This window comes from Lissotriton helveticus, chromosome 11, assembly GCF_964261635.1.
Source record: "Lissotriton helveticus chromosome 11, aLisHel1.1, whole genome shotgun sequence".
Taxonomy (NCBI): domain Eukaryota; kingdom Metazoa; phylum Chordata; class Amphibia; order Caudata; family Salamandridae; genus Lissotriton; species Lissotriton helveticus.
The window spans coordinates 8200291-8220031 of record NC_136072.1 but is presented as its reverse complement, the minus strand read 5'-3'; the positions used below and the strand labels follow the sequence as shown (position 1 = coordinate 8220031).

At 44.2% G+C, this 19741-nt stretch overlaps 1 protein-coding gene across 1 annotated transcript in view; it reads left to right on the top strand.

The window, feature by feature from the left end:
* The window catches only part of LOC144792209 (putative cation-transporting ATPase 13A4), a 325411-nt gene that overhangs the window by 64085 nt on the left and 241585 nt on the right, over nt 1-19741 (top strand). Inside the window, exons 3-7 of the mRNA XM_078667110.1 lie at nt 4178-4324; nt 14136-14206; nt 16243-16323; nt 17598-17667; nt 18185-18319. Coding sequence (XP_078523236.1) covers nt 4178-4324; nt 14136-14206; nt 16243-16323; nt 17598-17667; nt 18185-18319 — 504 coding nt within the window. The remainder of the gene's footprint in view (nt 1-4177; nt 4325-14135; nt 14207-16242; nt 16324-17597; nt 17668-18184; nt 18320-19741) is intronic.

Genomic DNA, 19741 nt, shown 5'->3' with positions numbered 1-19741 from the left:
CTCTTCTGGGTCAGGGGAGCTATCACTGCATCATTTCTGGGTGAGGGAAGCTATCACTGCATCTCTTCTGGGTGAAGGAAGCTATCACTACATCTCTTCCGGATGAGGGAAGCTATCACTGCATCTCTTCTGGGTGAGAGAAGCTTGCATTGCTCACTCTACTGCACGTTTTCTTGGTGAGGGAAGCTTGCACTCCTGTCTGCACTGCAACTGCTCTGGGTGAGGGAGTCTTGATTTGCCGCTGTCTGTACTACATTTGTTCCGGGTAGTAAAACTTGCACAGTTTTTTTTACTGCTTCAGCCCATCTGTAAGGAACCAGTCCATCTGTATTGTACCTGTTCTATGTGAGGAAACATGTACTGTTGGCTTTACTGCACCTGTCTGTCTGTAGTGTACCTGTCCTGGTTGGGGAAAGCCTGCTCTGTCGGCTTTACTGCTCCCGTCTGTCTGTAATCAACTGTTCCGGGTGACAGAAGCTTGCACTGTTGACTTTAATGCACCTGTCTGTCCGTAGTCTACGTGTCACGGGTGTTGGAAGCTTGCACTGCAGGCTTTATCGCACCTGTCTGTATTCTACCAGTTCCAGGTGATGGAAGCTTTCGCTACTGGCTTTACTGCACATGTCCATCTGTACTGCACCTGTTCCGGGTGGGGGAAGCTTGCACTGTTGGCTTTATTGCATCTGTCTGTCTGTACTGTACCTGTTCTAGTTGAGGGTAGCTTGTACTGGGGCTACTGTCTGTACTGCAACTGCTCTGGGTGAGAAGCCTTGTTTTGCCGCTGTCTGTACTGCATCTGTTCTGGGCGAGGGAACTTGCACTGTTGATTTTACTGCACCGGTAAAGCTGTAAGACACCGTTCCATCTGTAGTGTATCTGTTTCAGGTGAAGGAAGCTTGTACTGTTGGATTTACTGCACCTGTCTGTCTGTAGTTTATCTGTTCTGGGTGATGGACGCTTGCACTGTTGGCTTTACTGCACCTATCTGTCTGTAGTGTACATGTTCTGCGTGATGGAAGCTTGCACGCACTGTTGGCTTTACTGCACCTGTCTGTCTACAATCACCTGTTCCGAGTGAGGGAAGCTTGCACTGTTGTCTTTACGGAACCTGTCTCTTTGTTGTCCACTTGTTCCGGGTGATGGAAGCTTGCACTTTTGGCTTTACTGCACCTGTCTGTCTGCATTGTACCTTTTCTGGGTAATGAAAGCTTGCACTGTTGCATTTACTGCACCTGTCTGTCCTTAGTCTACCTGTTCTGGGTGCTGGATGCTTGGATTGTTGGCCTTACTGCAACTGTCTGTCTGCAGTGTACTTGTTCCGGATGATGAAAGATTGCATTGTTGGTTTTACTGCACCTGTCTGTCTGTAGTGAACCTCTTCTGGATATTTGTTGGAAGCTTGCACTGTCTGTATTGTACCTTTTACAGGTGAGGAAAGCTTGTACTGCTTCTGTCTGTAGTGCACCTGTTCTGGGTGGCGGAAGCTCGCAATGTTGCTGTCTGTGTTTTGGGTGAGGGAAGCTTGCACCCAAGTGCATTGTACCTATCTGTCTGCCAAGCTCCATTTCTGGGCGAGGGAAGCTTGCACTGTTTCTGTCTGAAATGAGCCTCTTTTGGGCGAGGGAAGCTTGCACCCAAGTGAACTGCACCTGTCTGCTGCGAAGCTCTACTTCTGTGAGAGGGAAGCTTGCATTGTTTCTGTCTGAAATGAGCCTCTTTTGGGTGAGGGAGGCTTGCACCCGAGTGCACTGTACCTATCTGCCTGCGAAGCTCCGCTTCTGGGCGAGGTAAGCTTGCACCCGAGTGAACTGCACCTGTCTGCTGCGAAGCTCCGCTTCTGTGAGAGGGAAGCTTGCAGTATTTCTGTCTGAAATGAGCCTCTCCTGGGCGAGGGAAGCTTGCACTTCCTCTGTCTGTAGTGAACCTATTCTGAGTGACAGAAGCTCGGAATGCCCCTTGGGCTCTTGAGGGACCTTGCAATGCAGCTGCCGTGAGCCACTACCTTCCTCCAACTAAATCCAAAGCTGGGCTACCGAGGGACAATATAGGAACTATACCTAGGTAAATAACATTGTTCGACTGTATATCAGAATATCACATATGAATATATCTTCCAACATAAATATTATGTCCTAAATAATGTTTACAAAACATTACAATGTAAGTAGATGTTCTGTTATTAACAATTTGGGAATATTATGTAAAAAATATTTAGAACACTACGGGCACATGCATCAAGCTAGGCAATGGCGATTCCTTAATAGCGATTATTAAGGAATCGCAATTGCCTATTCATGTAGGTTTTGCAAAAATGTTTGCGATTCCTACACATTCCTTAATTGCGAATGCCTTCCCATTTAGTCCTATAAGCCTAGAGGTCCATAGGAATGAATGGGAAGCCATTCGCAATTTGCGATTACCAAATAGATAATTGCAAATTACCAATGCAATTTCAAGGGTGATAGGCGGCCAAAAGGCTGCCATGTTTCACCCCTGAAATTGGCATTTGTGTACATGTGGTGCACACACATGCCCTAATGGCATGTTTGTGCACCACGTATCACTAGAAAAATTCACTTTTTAGCATAAAGAATTGCAAATTACCACCAGCTAGAAGTTGGATGCTAATTTGCATTTCCTTAAATGCAAAGTCCCACTCTTAGATTGCTTCTTGCATTGCATTTAAGGAATCAGAAATTGCGATTCCTTAAATGCATTTGCAAAATAGGTAATCGCTAATTTTGCGATTACCTATTTTGCACAGGTTCTGGCTTGATGCATCGCAAAGGGCAAAATACCAGTCGCAAAGGGGCCGATTCTGCGAATTGCCCCATTTGCGACCAGTATTTTGCTTGATGCGTGTGGCCCTACGTTTTTCTAGATGACATTCTGGTACCCAGACTCTGAGAGCGAAGAATGAATACTCCTCATAGCATGATGACAGTGTTTTTTCAAACATGTTTTATGACGATCAGTACAATGATCAAGGCACAGTGCAAGGGTACAGGTAAATTATGTACCGCCTTGGATTATCCAATTGTTGTATGAAACCAGGGCATTATCAGTGATCATTACTCAATCTCAGGAAACTCACATTGCATGTTATCACAAATGAACTGTAAAAGATACACTAAAGAAAAGCAGTCAGCAACAGTGAGTAAGTCCATTATTATGCTTCCAGTAAGAGAACCCCTCCCCCATCCATATCACCAAAACAACTGTGGGGGGGGGGCAGGGCACAGGAGAGCGGCAAAGATGATTACATTGTTAATACAGGGGGTTTTACATTCTAATTAATGATTTCTCTGGTTCATATGATATGCAGAGATACTCAATTCTAGCGCTATATAAACCCTTAAATAAATATGGTGAGTAATGTGCACTAACAGCCTTTGCAACCAGTGGTACATTGTGGTGCGTGACTTTGCAAAGTGTGTTGAACACGCAGATTCCTGCAGACAACGCTTGGAGGACAGTGCATGGTCAAAGAAATTTTGACCCGACTCCGAAGGAAAAATCAGTGCAAACACTATTTGTACCCAATTCAGATTTACTGCCACACTTAGAATAAGGCTGGTCCTTGAGCACCAGAAATATTGTAAATTCAGTTTACAGTGTTCACTACATTCAACCGCAGTTCCACATCACTATTTCAGTTTTAGTTTCTTTCGCCCTTTAGAGCGGTAATGCCCTATTCCAGTGAACAGACTTTCAAGGAAGAAATTCTAAGTGTAAGATACGAACAGTCTTCCATGACACTCCACAACTAGTCAAGGTCTCAGGGATCTGAAATATGTTCCATCATAAGGTCCTCTTATATCTTGAAGGTTGGAGACAGAAACAGTAGAGCATTCCTCAACAGCTATGAGTTTACTATTACACTCCACAACTAGTCAAGGTCTCAGGGATCTGAAATATGTTCCATCATAAGGTCCTCTTATATCTTGAAGGTTGGAGACAGAAACAGTAGAGCATTCCTCAACAGCTATGAGTTTACTATTACACTCCAGAACTAGTCAAGGTCTCAGGGATCTGAAATGTGTTCCATGATAAGGTCCTCTTTTATCTTGTGGTTTGGAGACAGAACTAGTAGAGTATCGTTCAACAGCTGTGAGTTGACTTCCTCCTCTGCTGTCCATTGACCTTGAACTGACTCTCCTGTGACATCTCTCTTTAGGATGACTTCAAAACCTACTCCAGGAAGAAGGTGAGATGGCTCTACCTGTCTGCAGTCCTGAACCCATCCAGCGGGAAGGGAGACTATCTCATTAAGGCTGACAAGAACGCCATCGTCAACCGAGCCATCATGGAGCCAGAGCACAAGGTAGAACTTTCAGTATCCTCACCATCAGCATTGTCACGTCAGTTGCATTCTGGGGGGTACTAGATGTACAGTTGTTCATACTAATGGTCTCATTATGAGTGCTTCAATAATCCCAGACTGGGCACATATGGGAGCTTGCACTTGACAGTAGATTACAATTTGTATTCAAATTCCACAGGTTCTCCCTGCACAAATCCCTCCAGGTAAATCTTGTGGACATTTGTGCAGGGACAACACTGTGAAATAGTCTTGTAGATCATGGAGGGGGAACCAGGAAGTTTTGCATCGTTATCTAACCGGTGGAGCTTGTCATGTTGCGGTAATAAACACCTAATGCAGTATTACTATTAAACTTGCATCCAGTATTAACGCATTAATTTATCAAAATGAACCCTGAGTAATCAGCAGACAAAAACTTAGCAAAAATGAACTTATGGTTGATGGGAGAGAATTTAGATTACAATAAAAAACTTAAATATGTAGACTTCATCAGTTTAATAAACATAACCTTAACTGACACACACAGCATTCACTCTTCATAAAGTCACACATTAAATACTGCAATGAATGTTCAATAACATCACCAAAGAGCTAAGTAACATTGATGCAAATTGAACCTCACCTTAAACATAAATGTAAAGAAACATCAACTACAATTATATAGATTTATGTAAGAATCATGTAAGGTGTGCCCTGATCAAAAGACTCATTACTCGCAGGTGGAAGTCGCATGACCCACCAATCCTCACAGCCTGGATGCAGTCGCTTACTGCCTGGGCACAGCGGAGAGTTTAGCACTGCCCAGGGAAGACAACCTGGGGCTTCATAAATATCCCATAGCCACTTGCTAGGACGTCATCGTAGCTGACTTGCACACTGACATACATGATGGCTCCACACCATTGAGTGACGCATTGACTGACAAGGGGTGGTAGTAGAGTGGGAGGAACACCCCCTCCCCTCCCTGGGGAGGAGGAGAGGGGGGTGTTCCTCCCCATCCCCTTATGGAAGTACTATAACGCAATAGCACGCGCCCAGCTCCAGAATCCAACTATACTAGGAGACTCATACAGCATCTCTTATTGTGGTCCTTACAACTGAGTGCAATGAAAATGATCCCATGGTGGGGGGATATGATTTAATGGTCCCAAATGTTTATTATTGCTACTATTACTGTTAGCCTTAGAAATTGAGTGTTTACTTCTGAAATTGCGATATGTAAATTCTTGTGACTTGTGAACACCTGCAACTGAACTGTGTTTCTTAGATAAGCAATCACAACTTTCCTGAAGACCGGATATATATATATATCTAAACCTTGCCTCTGTGGAACACTACTGTGATATGTGGCCTATATCCAACAACACAATTTTTATTCTCACTTACAATGCTAGGATGCAGTTGCTCTTAATGTAAAATATAATTCATTGTTCATTGTTGCTTGTATGAGTGGATAACTACGGCTGACTACAGCGGAGGGCAGGCTTTTGGCGCGCTCTTACATTTGAAGATACTTACTTTTAAAATTGGCACAACCCAGCTGACTGATAGTTGAGTTGTGCACTCTGTATGTTTTACTATTGCGCTATGTTGATTGCAAACATCGCGCTCCCTGTGTGCTTTTAAAAATTGTTTGATGCTGATTATAAGTATTGTGCCCGCATTTTGATTAAACCTATTGGCAACTTACCTTGTTTATCTTCGCTCTTGACCCCGTTCCGCCCCGGCTGTGTGACGTTTGAGCGGAGGGTCAGCCCATGAGCGACACTTCCTGCCTGGTCCTGCACCACTTCCGCCCTGCCTCCCCACCGTTCAGGTCAGCGGTCTAGTGGTTCACGGCAACCAGACATAAATGACGACCTGGAACAAGCGCAGCGGACGAGTGCAGCGGACGAGCGCAGCGGGAGCGCCGACTTCGCGCACAAGTCGCGCACAAGTCAAGCCCGTCTGCGCCCGTCCGCGGCCAGCCGGGGCGAGGGGCACGCCACTCTGCCCAAACTATCATCTATTCCCCGGCGAAACTGCTTAGTCTCCAGGGCTCATGGCCGCTAGCTGCCTCCACATATTCCCGTATCACTTTCCTTGGTCTGTCTCCCGCACACACCACTCCTGCCCCTCACCACATTCCCCCTAACTCCTCCGGAGGTGCTGACAATCCTGGACCCACTACAACCCTTTCGGCTTATTATTTGAACACCCGGTCCGCTGTAGCCCACTCGCACGAACTGTCGGTGCTACTGGACCTCCACTCACCAGATATTCTGTTTCTTACAGAAACCTGGTTCTGCGATGACTCCCTCCCCGCTCTCTTAGCCACCTTACCAGCCCCATACTATGCTCTACGCTCAGATCGCTCTAATGGTAGGGCTGGGGGAGGAGTAGCGGTCATCGCTCGAGCCGACGTCCCTTTTCAAATCCTCTCTTTGCCGGATATTGCCACCACGGAGTACCTGGCCATCCGTACCACCTCTACTACCCCTCCTCTCACCTGTGTACTCATTTATCGCCCTCCCCAATCACCCTTATTGTTTCTCCCTAGCTTTCTGGAAGTATTAGCTACAATTATGATTAATAATTCTTCCATCCTGCTCTTGGGTGACCTTAATTTTTGGCCTTCTGACCTTGCAGAATGCCCTTCCTCAAAGGAATTTTCAGAAACCCTCCAATCTCTAAATTTCACATCTCATATCCATGCCCCTACCCACGTCAAAGGACATACATTAGACCAGATCTGGTCTCTGAATTGCCCTGTAAAGTCCATATCCATCTCTCCCTGTACGTGGTCGGACCATTACCTGATCTCATTTACCCTTCCCATCCATTCCCCGGTTAAGCCCCCACTTCCTAAAAATGTTTGGGTCCGGGCCTGGGGGCGAGTAGACTCCGACTATTTATCAGCCCTACTCACCGCATCCTACCCCCCCCTCCAAGGTCTGTCCACTCTCGCCCAGGTCACGTCCATCGACCAATGGCTCACCTCGGGCTGCGATTCTATCGCTCCTCTGAAGCGGGTCACTTCTAAGCGGGAGAAGGATGCAAACCTGTGGTTTAATGAGGACCTTAAGACCATCAAATTAACGGTACGCAGAGCGGAGCGTGCCTGGAGGAGAAACTATTGCCCCCTACTCCGATTGGAGTTTACTAACATCTTGACCCAATACAAACAGGCCATCTTGGCGGCAAAAGCAACTTATTTCTCCTCAAAAGTCCTCGCCGCGGAGAACCAATCGAGGGAAATTTTCTCGATTGTGCACAACCTGGCATTCTCCGACAGAACCACTTTGAAGCCCACCCCCTCTATGGAACTTTGTCATTCCCTTAACAACTTCTTCATCCAAAAAATCGCTATTATCAAAGCAAACATCCCTCCTCCTTCTTCTATTTTTGTGGACCCTCAGTGCCCCTCCCCTAAGGGACAACTTGGTGCCCTCCCTCTTTTGACCAAGGAATCCCTGTCTTCAATTATCCCTTTAGTTAAAACTGGTTCCCCCCTAGACCCTTGTCCTTCCCATATTCTCCGCCACATTTTTTCCTCTTGCCCTGATCCTCCCCTTCATCTCCTCAACAGCTCGCTCTCTCAGGGCGTTGTACCCCCCCCATTGAAAACAGCAATCATTGTCCCTATCCTTAAGAAACCGGGCGCGGATCCCTCGGTCCCCGCCAACTATCGTCCCATCTCCCTCTTGCCATTCTTGGCAAAAGTACTCGAGCGCCATGTCACCTGCACTCTGAGTTCTTTTGTGGAGATGCATGGGGTCTTAGCTCCCCGTCAGGCCGGTTTCCGCCCCGCACACTCTACGGAGTCCGTAGTACTCTCGGTCCTTGACAACCTCAGGGAGGGAATGGACACCAACCAGACCCAGGCCCTAGTACTCCCCGACCTCTCAGCCGCCTTTGACACGGTTGATCATACCATCTTACTTTCCCGTGTCAGGGTGGCGGGGATCGGGGGCACTGCCCTGGTATGGTTATCCTCCTTCCTGAGGGACCGCACCCAGGCGATGCGCCTGGGTGATTTTACCGCGGACTTCCGGAAAGTTCAGTGCGGGGTCCCCCAAGGTTCCTCTCTTTCACTCCTTCTGTTTAACCTTTACATCGCCCCTCTTATTTTTTCATTACAACAGTTGGAGGTCTCCGTGTATAATTAATATATTATATAAAATAATAAAAAGACCTCCAACTTGTCTTTAATCTGTCTTCTTCCCCTGCTTTTGTCTCTAACTTTCAATTTACTATGATCCATATCCGAGACTGGATGAGCCACAACCATCTGAAACTCAACCCAGACAAGACTGAGCTGGTGTTGACGGGTGGTTCATCCAGTCCCTGGTCCTCTTTGTTTTGGCCCCATTCCTTAGGTCTCCCACCTGTCCCCTCCATCTCAGTAAAAACATTAGGTATTAAGCTCAATCCCCAGCTCACCCTTCACTCCCAGGTTAGTTCTGTGGTGTCCTCTTCTTTTCTGTCACTGCGCACTATACGCAAGGTATCCCGTTTCTTTTCTTTTGATGCTTTGAAACTGATTACTTTGGCAATGGTCATCTCCCGCCTGGATTACGGCAACGCCCTATATGCTAGTATACCTGCATATAGTCTAAGGCGGTTGCAGCAGATCCAGAACCAGGCGGCATGCCTGGTGTTTAAATTGCCAAAGTTCCACCATGTCACCCCCCTCCTCAAATCTCTGCATTGGCTCCCAGTCCGTGAGCGTGTCCAGTTCAAGCTCGCTTCCCTCACCTTCCAAGCTCGACTGGGCACGGCTCCGGTCTTTATCTCATCTGAGATTATACCTTATGTTCCTACCAGGGAACTACGTTCATCCACCAAATCCCTTCTTACAGTCCCGCGGTTTCGGAGGAAGAAATGGGGAGGATCGAAGTTTGCGACCCTTGCTCCACTTCTTTGGAACTCCTTGCCTCCAGAACTTAGAGCCTCGACTCTTTATCCGCAATTCAGGAAGCAGCTTAAGGCTCATTTGTTTTCCAAAGTTTTTGATTAGTCCTTATGTAGTTCCAATTCCTTCAGTTTAGTATTTACTGTTCCTACCCTGTTATTTTGCCAGTTATAGCGCCATGAAACCGCTGGTGATCGTGCGCTAAATAAATAATTTTAAACTCAAACTCAAACTCATTGTAAAACAAAAATGCAATAAAAAGATTTAAACAAAAGAGAAAATCAAACTTCAAACATGGTTTTGTTGAAACAAATGAAAAATTGAAACCTTCTCTTATATGTCACTATAATGTCACTAAAGTAGCGTAGATTCTTTGATATTTTCACTGGGACACTAAACACCTGTTAAACTTTTGTACTGTCACAACTGTTTATTTTTTGGAATATATATTGTATGAAGTTATTCGAATGTCTATATAAATAATGCAATGAAATACCAAACCTGATATGCGTGTAGACAGCTTCTCTTTCAGACAGCTACACCATCCCCTATATTGCCATTGTGCGTTACTTTTATTTTAAGAATTTTTGTATTATCCTGCAGGAGCAGTTGTTTTCCTTCTCAAGCTATTTAATTAGTGACTCGCAAAATTGGGTTAATACTAACCCTGGGTGGAGTTCGCGGAGTTGCGCAATGCGAAACTCCACAAAGTGGTAAAAGAACTCCGCTGCATTATGGGGATCTCCACGAGCGGCGGAGTTTGATGGAAGAATGCTGTTTGCGGTGATTGCACAGTGCTGGATCATCGCGAACAGCACCATGTACAGCGCAGGCTTTCCTTTTCTGCCGCTAAAGTAGATTTTTACTCGAGCAGCAGCTTTCTCAGCTCGAATGGGCAGTTTCTCAACGCGAGCGGTCGCGAGCATACTTGACCACTCGCAATGAGAAACCTGCCCCCCCCCCACCCGCATTGAGAAATCTCGCCGGGAGGTTTATTTTCATGCTTGAGCTCACCAACTTGATGTTGATGATCGCGAACAAGGAAAAATCTCACCGGGAAGTTGATTTTCCTCAATCGCGCTTGCCAACTTGGCATTGGTGAATGCGATCGAGGAAAAAAACTCCTTTTTTGGGAACTCCGCGATCTCGGCGTAACACGGAGTGCGGAAAACTCCGCAAACTCCGCGAGCAGAGAGGAGTTCACCGCCCAGGCCTAGTTAATACATGGCCAAGAGGATTTTTGCATGCGCAAATGGGCCTATAATCCATTTGTGAATGGTGAACCCTACTGCATAATTTGGTCCTCCACTGCCACATAATACCAGTGGCCTCGTTTACACTGTATGCAATGCAACTTTAAAATATTGACATCTATATCCACAGTGCTTTCTGTTTCAGGCTGCAACCTCATAAACTATAAACCCACAAGTCACTATTCACCACTATATCAGCCAGGATTCAGTTCTATGACTCTATGATATTGCAAAAGAGTGCCTACAATAAAAAACTGAATTTTCATAAGTGAAAGAGTACATTTCTCATAGATATGACGCAGATCATAATAATGAATATGTGGATAATAGAAATGATTCAAATGTGAAATTTAAGGAAAACACATTAATTTTCTTGTTAATTATAGGGAAAGTCTGATTATGAGCAGTAGTTATATATGTACTTATATACCTGGTTCTGTTCCTCTATGCTGTTCTTTATCGTGTAGTATCTTTTTATCAATTCTACTGGGACAAAATCTGTCAGAGAAATATGAGGTTGATTAGGATTTCCCTTTCAATTAATTATCTTCAATTAAGAGTCTGGCTCATATCAATAAAGGAAATAGACCTATTACACTACCTACTCAACCCTTTAATAACCCTTTAATAATACTAATGAAAGGGGTGTGTGTAAGCTGAGGGGTGTGGAACATACAGTTATTAGAGAATATAATGAAAGGAGAGTGAAAATTAGTAAATATCCAGTAGAAGCAAAATAGATTGATATTTCAAGAAGAAACTGAGGAAATATTTAGAAATTTTAAAATGCATCCCAGACTAAGGGCCTCATTACAATGCGGTTTGGACTGCAATTGACGGCTTGTCAATTGCGGTCTCAACCGCATATACTGCTGCAGTCTGACTGACACATTACAATGTGTGCGGTCAGAGGCAGCAGTCGGAGGGACCACACGGTGCAGGAATGTTCACAAACTCCCATTTCTCAATTAGAGCTTGTGCTGCGGGCAGTTTCCACCCACCGCACAAGCTCCCATTGAGAAATTGGAGCTTGTGACTGCACCATGTGCGATCGCATCTAAATAATGTGGTCGGAACCACCGACCTGAGGTAGGTCGGTTCCCAATCCGCAGCGTTTTCAGTCAGAAACAACTCCGACTGAAATCGTAATTAGGTCCTTAGAATTAATCAAGAGAAGAAGGGAGTGATTTGAATGATGCGTGAGAAATATATGTAATCTCAAATGGCATCACTGATGACATCATCCAGTGGCTGAGTGTTTCTAAAAAGTTTAAGAATGTTATACATATATATATACTAGCAGCCCGTCCCGACGTTGTCCGGGTATGAAATAGAATGTGTGTAATGTGTGTATTTGGCAAGGGCAATTTATTTTAAAATCTAGCAGTAGACAACATTTTTTGTTTCATTAGAATAGGGACGGAGAAGGCCCAGCTGCAGCCCTGGTTGATGTTAGCAGGCGCATGCAATTGGTGTAGTGATCCGCCGCCTGAGCCCGGCTACAGCCCTGGTTGATGTTAGCAGGCGCGTGTAATGTGGTTGACTAAGAGAGTTATCAGCCGCGGGTAAATCCGTTTAATGAGCGGGTCAAGTTCACGCTATATAAAACTCCGCAAAAAATAAAATATATATGGTGGCTGTCTGCATAGCCTATGTCCTTCTGCTGCAACTGCCCTTTCCAACGCTGTATTGGGTGTTGTGATTGGTGCTGTGGTTACTGAGATTACCCGCCTCAAAGGTTTGGGCTCTCTCTTTATAATATTAGTATGGATATATATATATAATATATATATATCTATCTATATATATATATATATATATATATATATATATATATATATATATATATATATATATATATATTACCTACTGGCGGTCGCCAGTAGGTATATATAGTTAGGACCTAGTTTCCATAGGAAATCCACAACATTCTATTTGGAATAACTTTGGCGTCGATTGGGGAATTTGCGTGTAATTTTCCCAAATTTTGGCCCGTTACGCTCCGCTCCTTCCCTCAAAGTCTCGGGGGATTTGTCAAGCGGGGGCGAGAAAAAAGGGGGGTCCCAAAACGTTTTTTCCCCATGCAATTTTCCATAGGACGATTAGACACGGCTACAGCCCGAACGGCTGAACGGAATTACAAGAAATTTGGCAAAATGGTAGAGTCTGATTCGCAGATCGCCCTTTTTGGTAAAATGGTGTAAATCCCTCCAGTAGCTTTTGAGAAAATCAACTTTGAAAAATATATATATCTATAGGCGGGACACCATGAGTGCACGGACCCTGGCGTGCGCGAGCAAGCTCCTGATTGGCTGGCAGTCGTCTGTCAACATTCCAAACTGTCGAAACCAGGAAGTGTTGGCCACCATCTTGTTTTTCAGAGAACTGCACAAAAGAGCCCAAAACAAGAGTGGAAAACGCAAAAAGGGGGCAGGGTAGAGACCCCCTGACCCCCTAGCCCTTCTCAGGGGGTCCCAGAAGGACCCCCAAGGGCAAAATAAATAAAAGATTTCGAAAAATCGCCAACCTATACAGCCACTCACAGACCCAATCTCTAAGTTTACAGGTTACAGTTAGGAAATACAATTATAAAAACCTTCGAAATTCACTGAAAAAACCAAAGGTTACAGGTACATTATGGTTAGGAATTAGCATTTAAAAAACCTTAGAAATTTACTTAAAAAACAAAAGTATACTGGGACGTCATAGTTATGAAAAAGAATTCAAGAAACCTTAGAAAATCACTGAAAACTCCAAAGGTTACAGGGACATTATAGTTAGGCTGACATTGCACTAATTGAAAACCAGAGAAATTCAGCAGGTATAATTAGCTGAGCTAAATATAACTCGTGCCCCCGCAATACACTGCTTATGCCCTCACATATTACACCACTCATGACATGGTCAGTGACATCACTGATGACATCTCAAATGACATCACTGATAACATCATCCACAGAATCACTGACCCACCTACTCACAACCCAAATATAATCATTAATACACCGACACCAACTTCCACACTACCATTGTCATACCATTGACACACCCATAATAGTGCTTACACACCCACTCAATGATTCATAGATCTACACACACATCAACTCACTTACTCATACAGACACTCATACACCCACTCACTCACTAATACAGCCATTGACATATCCACTCATACACCCATACAATCTATCAAGGGTTCCTTCTGGTAGAACCTACTTGTGCACAGGTCCTTGACTGAATTTGAGTGTAGTCTTAAACACAGCCCGCACACATGTGCACACAAGTGTGTGCATGTGTTCACATTGAACCAACCTAGAGCTTATTACCCTAGCTGCAATGAGCCTTATCATAAGAAAAGTCACACTTGTAGTTTGCATTCCGTATTCCATTTTAGCAGAGCTTATAGTGACTGAGCCTATGGTAGTGAGACTCATTCGCAGCAAACGTTTATAAACCAGGGTGTCCAAAAAGTGAATAATTCAGCCAGTGGGGATAAATAGGCAGAACTCATTTATCAAAGTACCCTTTCTTTTGGACCCAAAAGTCATTAAGATCAATTCTTAGAAAGATGATATTTGGAGCTCTGCAATGTAACCTTCTATTATATGATCACACTGTGGTGGGATGACATGGTCTTCTAATAGGGTCATGTTTGTTTCTACAGGTTCGATTCATTCAGGTACAGAAGATTCGGTATGTTTGGGACAGCTCTGAGAACCAGTTCACGAAAATTGGGTATGATTCATTTTCTCTACACAAACAATCGATGAACTGTTTGTCTCCTTCCATAAGTTGATATTTTGGGAGTGGGGGAAGTTTAGGCATCGTATCACCTCAGACATCTTAGACCTGTTAGTGCCTGGTATAGAGTTGAGGCAACTCTATTCGATGGACCCTGGCAAGCAAAGCCTCAAATATGCCTGGCCCTGCCAAGATTTGATGACAAAGGGACAAATGGCATTTGAAGCTTGTGGTTATGATACAACCTCAACTGCCCTTTGGCCCCAACTCCAGTTCTTTTGCCTCTTAGTTCGTCATTGCCTCTTCACTTAAACTAATGCATTCCTCGTATAGACACTACAAAATTTCACCGCAGCCAAGTACTGCATCTACCTAATAACAGAATAATTCTCAGGTTAAATGACAGATCATCGGCCATAATGTCTCTGTTCCACTCAACTGGCACTCTGGGTTACTGCTGGGGGCTTAGCAGTGCCTACGGGGCTAGGATTGAGTCAGTCCTGTGTTGACTTCATGTGTGGTTTTCTGGTAGTTTGGCACTGCCACCAGGGGCTAGGATTCTGTCACTCCTGGGTTCACTCCACAATATACTTCCTAGCGGCACATCCCTGTTCCTTGATGCTTGCATTCTGTTACAGCTAGGTATATTCTATATTGCACTCACAAGTGACCTAGCACTGCCCAAGGGGCTAGGATTCTGATGTTCCTGTATCAACTTCATGTCGTTTTTCCAGGGTGGATAGAATTGCACCAGTGGCTAGGATTCTATTGCGCCTGGATTGACTCCTTATTGTACATCATGGTAGCTTACCACTGCTACCAGGGAATGGGATTAAGTTTGTTCTGGGTGACCGTATATACCATTACATTGGTACTTATGTTGCCAGATAGTTGGTATATGCTTTCATTGCCACTTGCATATTCACTACACAGCAGGATGTACAGACTGCCTACATGTAGCACACTCTCTTAAGGACATATTGAATAACAGTTAGCATGACATTATTGAGTGGCAAATTTCATGGCAAGTTTGTCACAAGGTGGCTTTACGTGGCTTGGTAAATCTGACTTAAGGATTGCATTGCCCTTCGGTCTCCATGAGTGATGCAAGTGCAACGCAGTCCTTTGATAAATCCTGGCCCTAGTGTCTATTGGTGTTTCTGGTGGATGTGTTGTGTGTGTAGCAAGGGACCTCACCATGAAGTGCTCAAGTACTTTCGGTCCTTTTCTTTTGCATTGGTAGGGTTTCCTTTATGTGCATGTCTCAGGAAGCCAATTTATGCTCCTGGCCAGGCACCACCAGCTTGGGCACCACTGCTGACTGTTCCCCCTCCCCCTCCTCCTCTACGCCCTCCACTCTAGAATCCCCCAGCCTGTACCACTTACTCCACTGTGGGCCTATAACCTGGAGGTTGAGTTCTGATGCAACCATGCGTTGTACTGTCCGCCATGGGCCTTCACATCTCTGGAACCCCCCAAGGTTGTGCCACTCCATCAGCACCGATGTAGAAGGGGGTCCATCTTCCTCCAGCTCTAGCTGATGCACTAGGACTTGCAGGCTGCTTAGACAGCTCATCATCTGTGCCTTCTGTTGCTCAGTCGGATCTATAAGTTCGCAGATGGTGAAGGATACAAGGATGGTGATATATTTATGGACCCAGTCGCGAAGCTGTGTTAGCAAGCAGCTATCTTGGGTTGTGGCAGTCTGTCTCTCCAAGATTACAAACTTTACCAATATTGAAGCATGCATTTGTAAACCTTTCTCACCACTTCCTAGTTATTGATTCAATGGATCACATTTTATCCTTCTCAGATGGATGAAGGACTGAGTGAGTATGAAGATTATTTTCTGTAGTTGCTCAAATATGTGTGTGGAGCAGGCTCCTTAACACACTGAGCTCTCTTAACCAGCTTGGGTCTATGAATAGTAATCAATCTGAAGTAAACAAATATAAAGGCCTCTTGGATGAATGTAAATGTATCAGAAAATTATATTATAGGCAAACCAATTTTCTGTGTTCTCATTTCAGGACTCTGGAAGAGAAGTACTCCTGCACCGACATGCACACAAAGTTCGGATCTGGATTCACAAGTGAAGAACAAGAAATCAGGTAGAAAGACCCAGCACTCAAAATGAACAGCACATTACAATGTATTGATGTTAAGTGCACTACACTCTAGTTAAGCACTTGTGTAGCGCTTACACGCACTGTGAAAAAAATAGGATTTAGCAAGAACTCTTTGAAAGTTTATGGGGCTAAATATATGAGGTCTTCTACTGCACTTAAAATATTCTTAAAATATTCTTTTTTTGGATTCAAATTGTTTCAGCATGCATGGTTGCCAAAATCCACATTTTGTAAGTAGGGTTGTGTGAAATATACGTAACAAAAAGCCGATCCTGCACATAGAGCTATATTTTAGTGTCAACTGCATCCTGCAAACAACAAATGGCACTAAAAACACAAGTACTGCAAATGACAGCTGCTCATATTCTGGTGGTTCGTATTGCTCCTGCGCTCCCACGACATAGCCTTGCTGTTCAAAGATGGCCACCACCTTCATGGTAAGTCGCCATGTTAGGCTTTTGGCGGTTATTGTGACAAGCAGCAAAGTATCAGTGAGATGTTACAGAGACTGCTGCTGTGAATTTGAATTTGAATTTAAAAGCATTTATTCAGCGCACTTCTACCTAGCGGTTTCATGGCGCTATTGCGATAGCTGTGCCTTCCATGTAGCAGCATCAGTGTAATGGGACAAATGGCTCCATTCTCTGGAGTGACTACAGTGCTGCAGGCAGTGAGTGTGCACACTCCTCCCACACCAGAGACCTTCCCAGGCACCTCCAGTGATCCACTGCTTGCTCCGTCATTCCACACATAGGTCAGAGGTGACAGATGCATGGCTGTCAAGATTCCCTTGTCCATGACTGAGGATCTCATCAAGTCAGGCTTTTCTTTGCACTGAAGCACTTGTAGCCCTGTTTATAGCCTCATAAATGGAGGACTGCAAGAGAGCAATGAACAGACCTGGACTGGAGAAGCTGCTCATGCATGGACCTTGGAAACATCACAGCTCTGATGATGCAGCATTCACTGGGACATGTGGGGAAGATGCAATCAGATACTACTTCAGTTGAACCCTAGTTTGCATCCTTGAGGGTAAATGTTCCCCTTATCCATGACCAAGTAGCTTGAAGTAGTGTAAGAATCAGTTCACAGCCAGGCGGAGTCAACGTCTCGCAATCCTGAGAAGGTCATGGGATCTGAGGTGAGCAGAGTCTTTCCACACTTGTGCTCAAGGTGCTGGAACCTCAGGCAGGAATGATTTATACATGTGGTGTGTTTTCAGTGTTTATTACTAACCAAGGAATTGTTCTTTCTAGGAAATTGATAGTGGGACCCAATGCAATTGAAGTAGAGGTGCTCCCTGTTTGGAAACTACTCTTCAAAGAGGTAGGTAAGGTTCCTGGACTCTTACTGAGTAAGAAAACAACCAAATAAATAACACAGTTAACTGGGTGATAAGAGATTTTAATAGGTTAATTGGTTATTAATCAGTTTATTGCAACAACAGCTCTTTCAGGTGTGCGTGGCTAATTTACTAGATAGAGTTTCAAATATTCTGTCATAGCTGTAGCCTGAATCCATTGCATAATTTCAAACTTTTGGCTGCAGTTATGCATCTCTGCTGTCCTTTCAAATATTATGTAGGAAATAATTAACTATCCTTAAAAAACGTACTCCCCAAATTAAATTAATGATACCCAGGGATATCATGTTATTATGCCCAGTCTCTAGTTCAGCACCCTCAGGGAGACCCATACTCTATAGACCCAGTGCTTTCTTGCAGCTTGCACTAGTTATTATAAACCATACTGACCTTGAAAATAACAGGTTTATTGATTAATGTCAAATAATCTAAATAATCTGTGAAAGCAACTTTTATCTGTATTCTCTTTGTTCTACACAGATTCTAAATCCCTTTTACTTGTTCCAAGCTGTTGCTATGGGTGTTTGGCTGTCCCTTGAGACCTATGAACTACCCAGTGTCATCATCTTTATGACTCTAGTTTCTGTCATAGTCACTACCTATGACCTCCGGAAGGTGAGTGCTTTGACTCGCTGAAAAAAATCATCTCTTTGGTAGGGGCTTTGATGGGTTCATACCTAGACAGCAAGATACAAAGGTTGCACTCCAGCAAATGAGTGGAAATTTAGCTAAAGGGAAATAGTGTGGCATGAAATGAAGGCTGAGTGGCTACAGCTGGGGTGCAACAGTTATACATCAAGCTGACCTAAATATACTGACATGGATAAATTCTGCATTCAGTGCTGCTCCTCTCAGTGGGTGAGGGAATAATGAACAAGGGAAGAAGTGAATATGGTATGGGTCATTTCACTTACCAGATAACTGCTGTATCATGCCATGCCAAGCCATGCCGTAAACCACATCATTAACCACACCATACCATTTCTTTTGTATTTCAATATAATCTCAAAGTGTCCAAAAGTTTTTGAAATATACATTAATCAGATGGATACAGGTTTTAAATGGGGTTAGTTTGTTGCTCCGTCTGAGGCCAGGTGTCAGTTAGTTCCAAAGTTTTGAACCTATGGCAACCACAGTTTTCGTGTTATATCGCCGTTGTGCTAATCTTGGAGTCAGGTCCGCATCAGCTAGCTGTTTGACCTGTCATTCTTAGGGTGGTCTTTGCCTTTACCCTCCAAATTTTGCTGAAATTAATCTTTGTTGGCTCTAGGACTCTGTGCATTTTACCACTGCTAACCATTGCTAAAGTTCTGTGCTCTCTTCCGTAAACATGGTAAAATTGGCTTACATCGGATTGGCAGATTTAATTTACTTCTAAGTCCCTTGAAGAGTGGTATACCATATACACAGGGCCTGTAAATTAAATGCTACTCGTGGGCCTGTAGCATTTATTGTAGTACTTAAAATGTGTTCCAAGCCTGCCACTGCAGCTTGAATGCATTTTTAAACTGCCACTTTGACTAGGCAATATATCCCCTTGTCAACCATTACACGTTTTTTTATTACATATAAGTCACCCATAAGGGAGGTCTTGGGTAGTCCTTAGGTTGGGGTGCATTTTAATGAAAGGACTGGAATGTACTTTAAGTTTAAGACCTGGTTCACCAACCACTGGAAGGTGGCGGGGCATTCTTCAAACCAAAGGGCATGACTTTAAGTTGAAAGTGGCCCTACGGGGTAGAGAATGCTGACTTCTCCTTAGCCCCCTCAGTTAGGGTAACCGACCAGTACTCTGAAGTTAAGAAAAAGTACTCATAAACCTGGCAACCTGTCACCTATCTATGAGCTCATTAGCTCTGGGGATGGGTTGAGCATCAATCTTGGTGTATGATTTGAGCTCCCTGTAGTTCACATAAAATCTCTGGTTCTGGGGCAGCGCCCAGTGGGACAGCCTTGGGTACCAGGACCACTTGGCAAATCCAGGAATGTTTGGAGTACTCAATCTCTCTCAAAGCCTGAATCTTAGAGTCTTCCAAT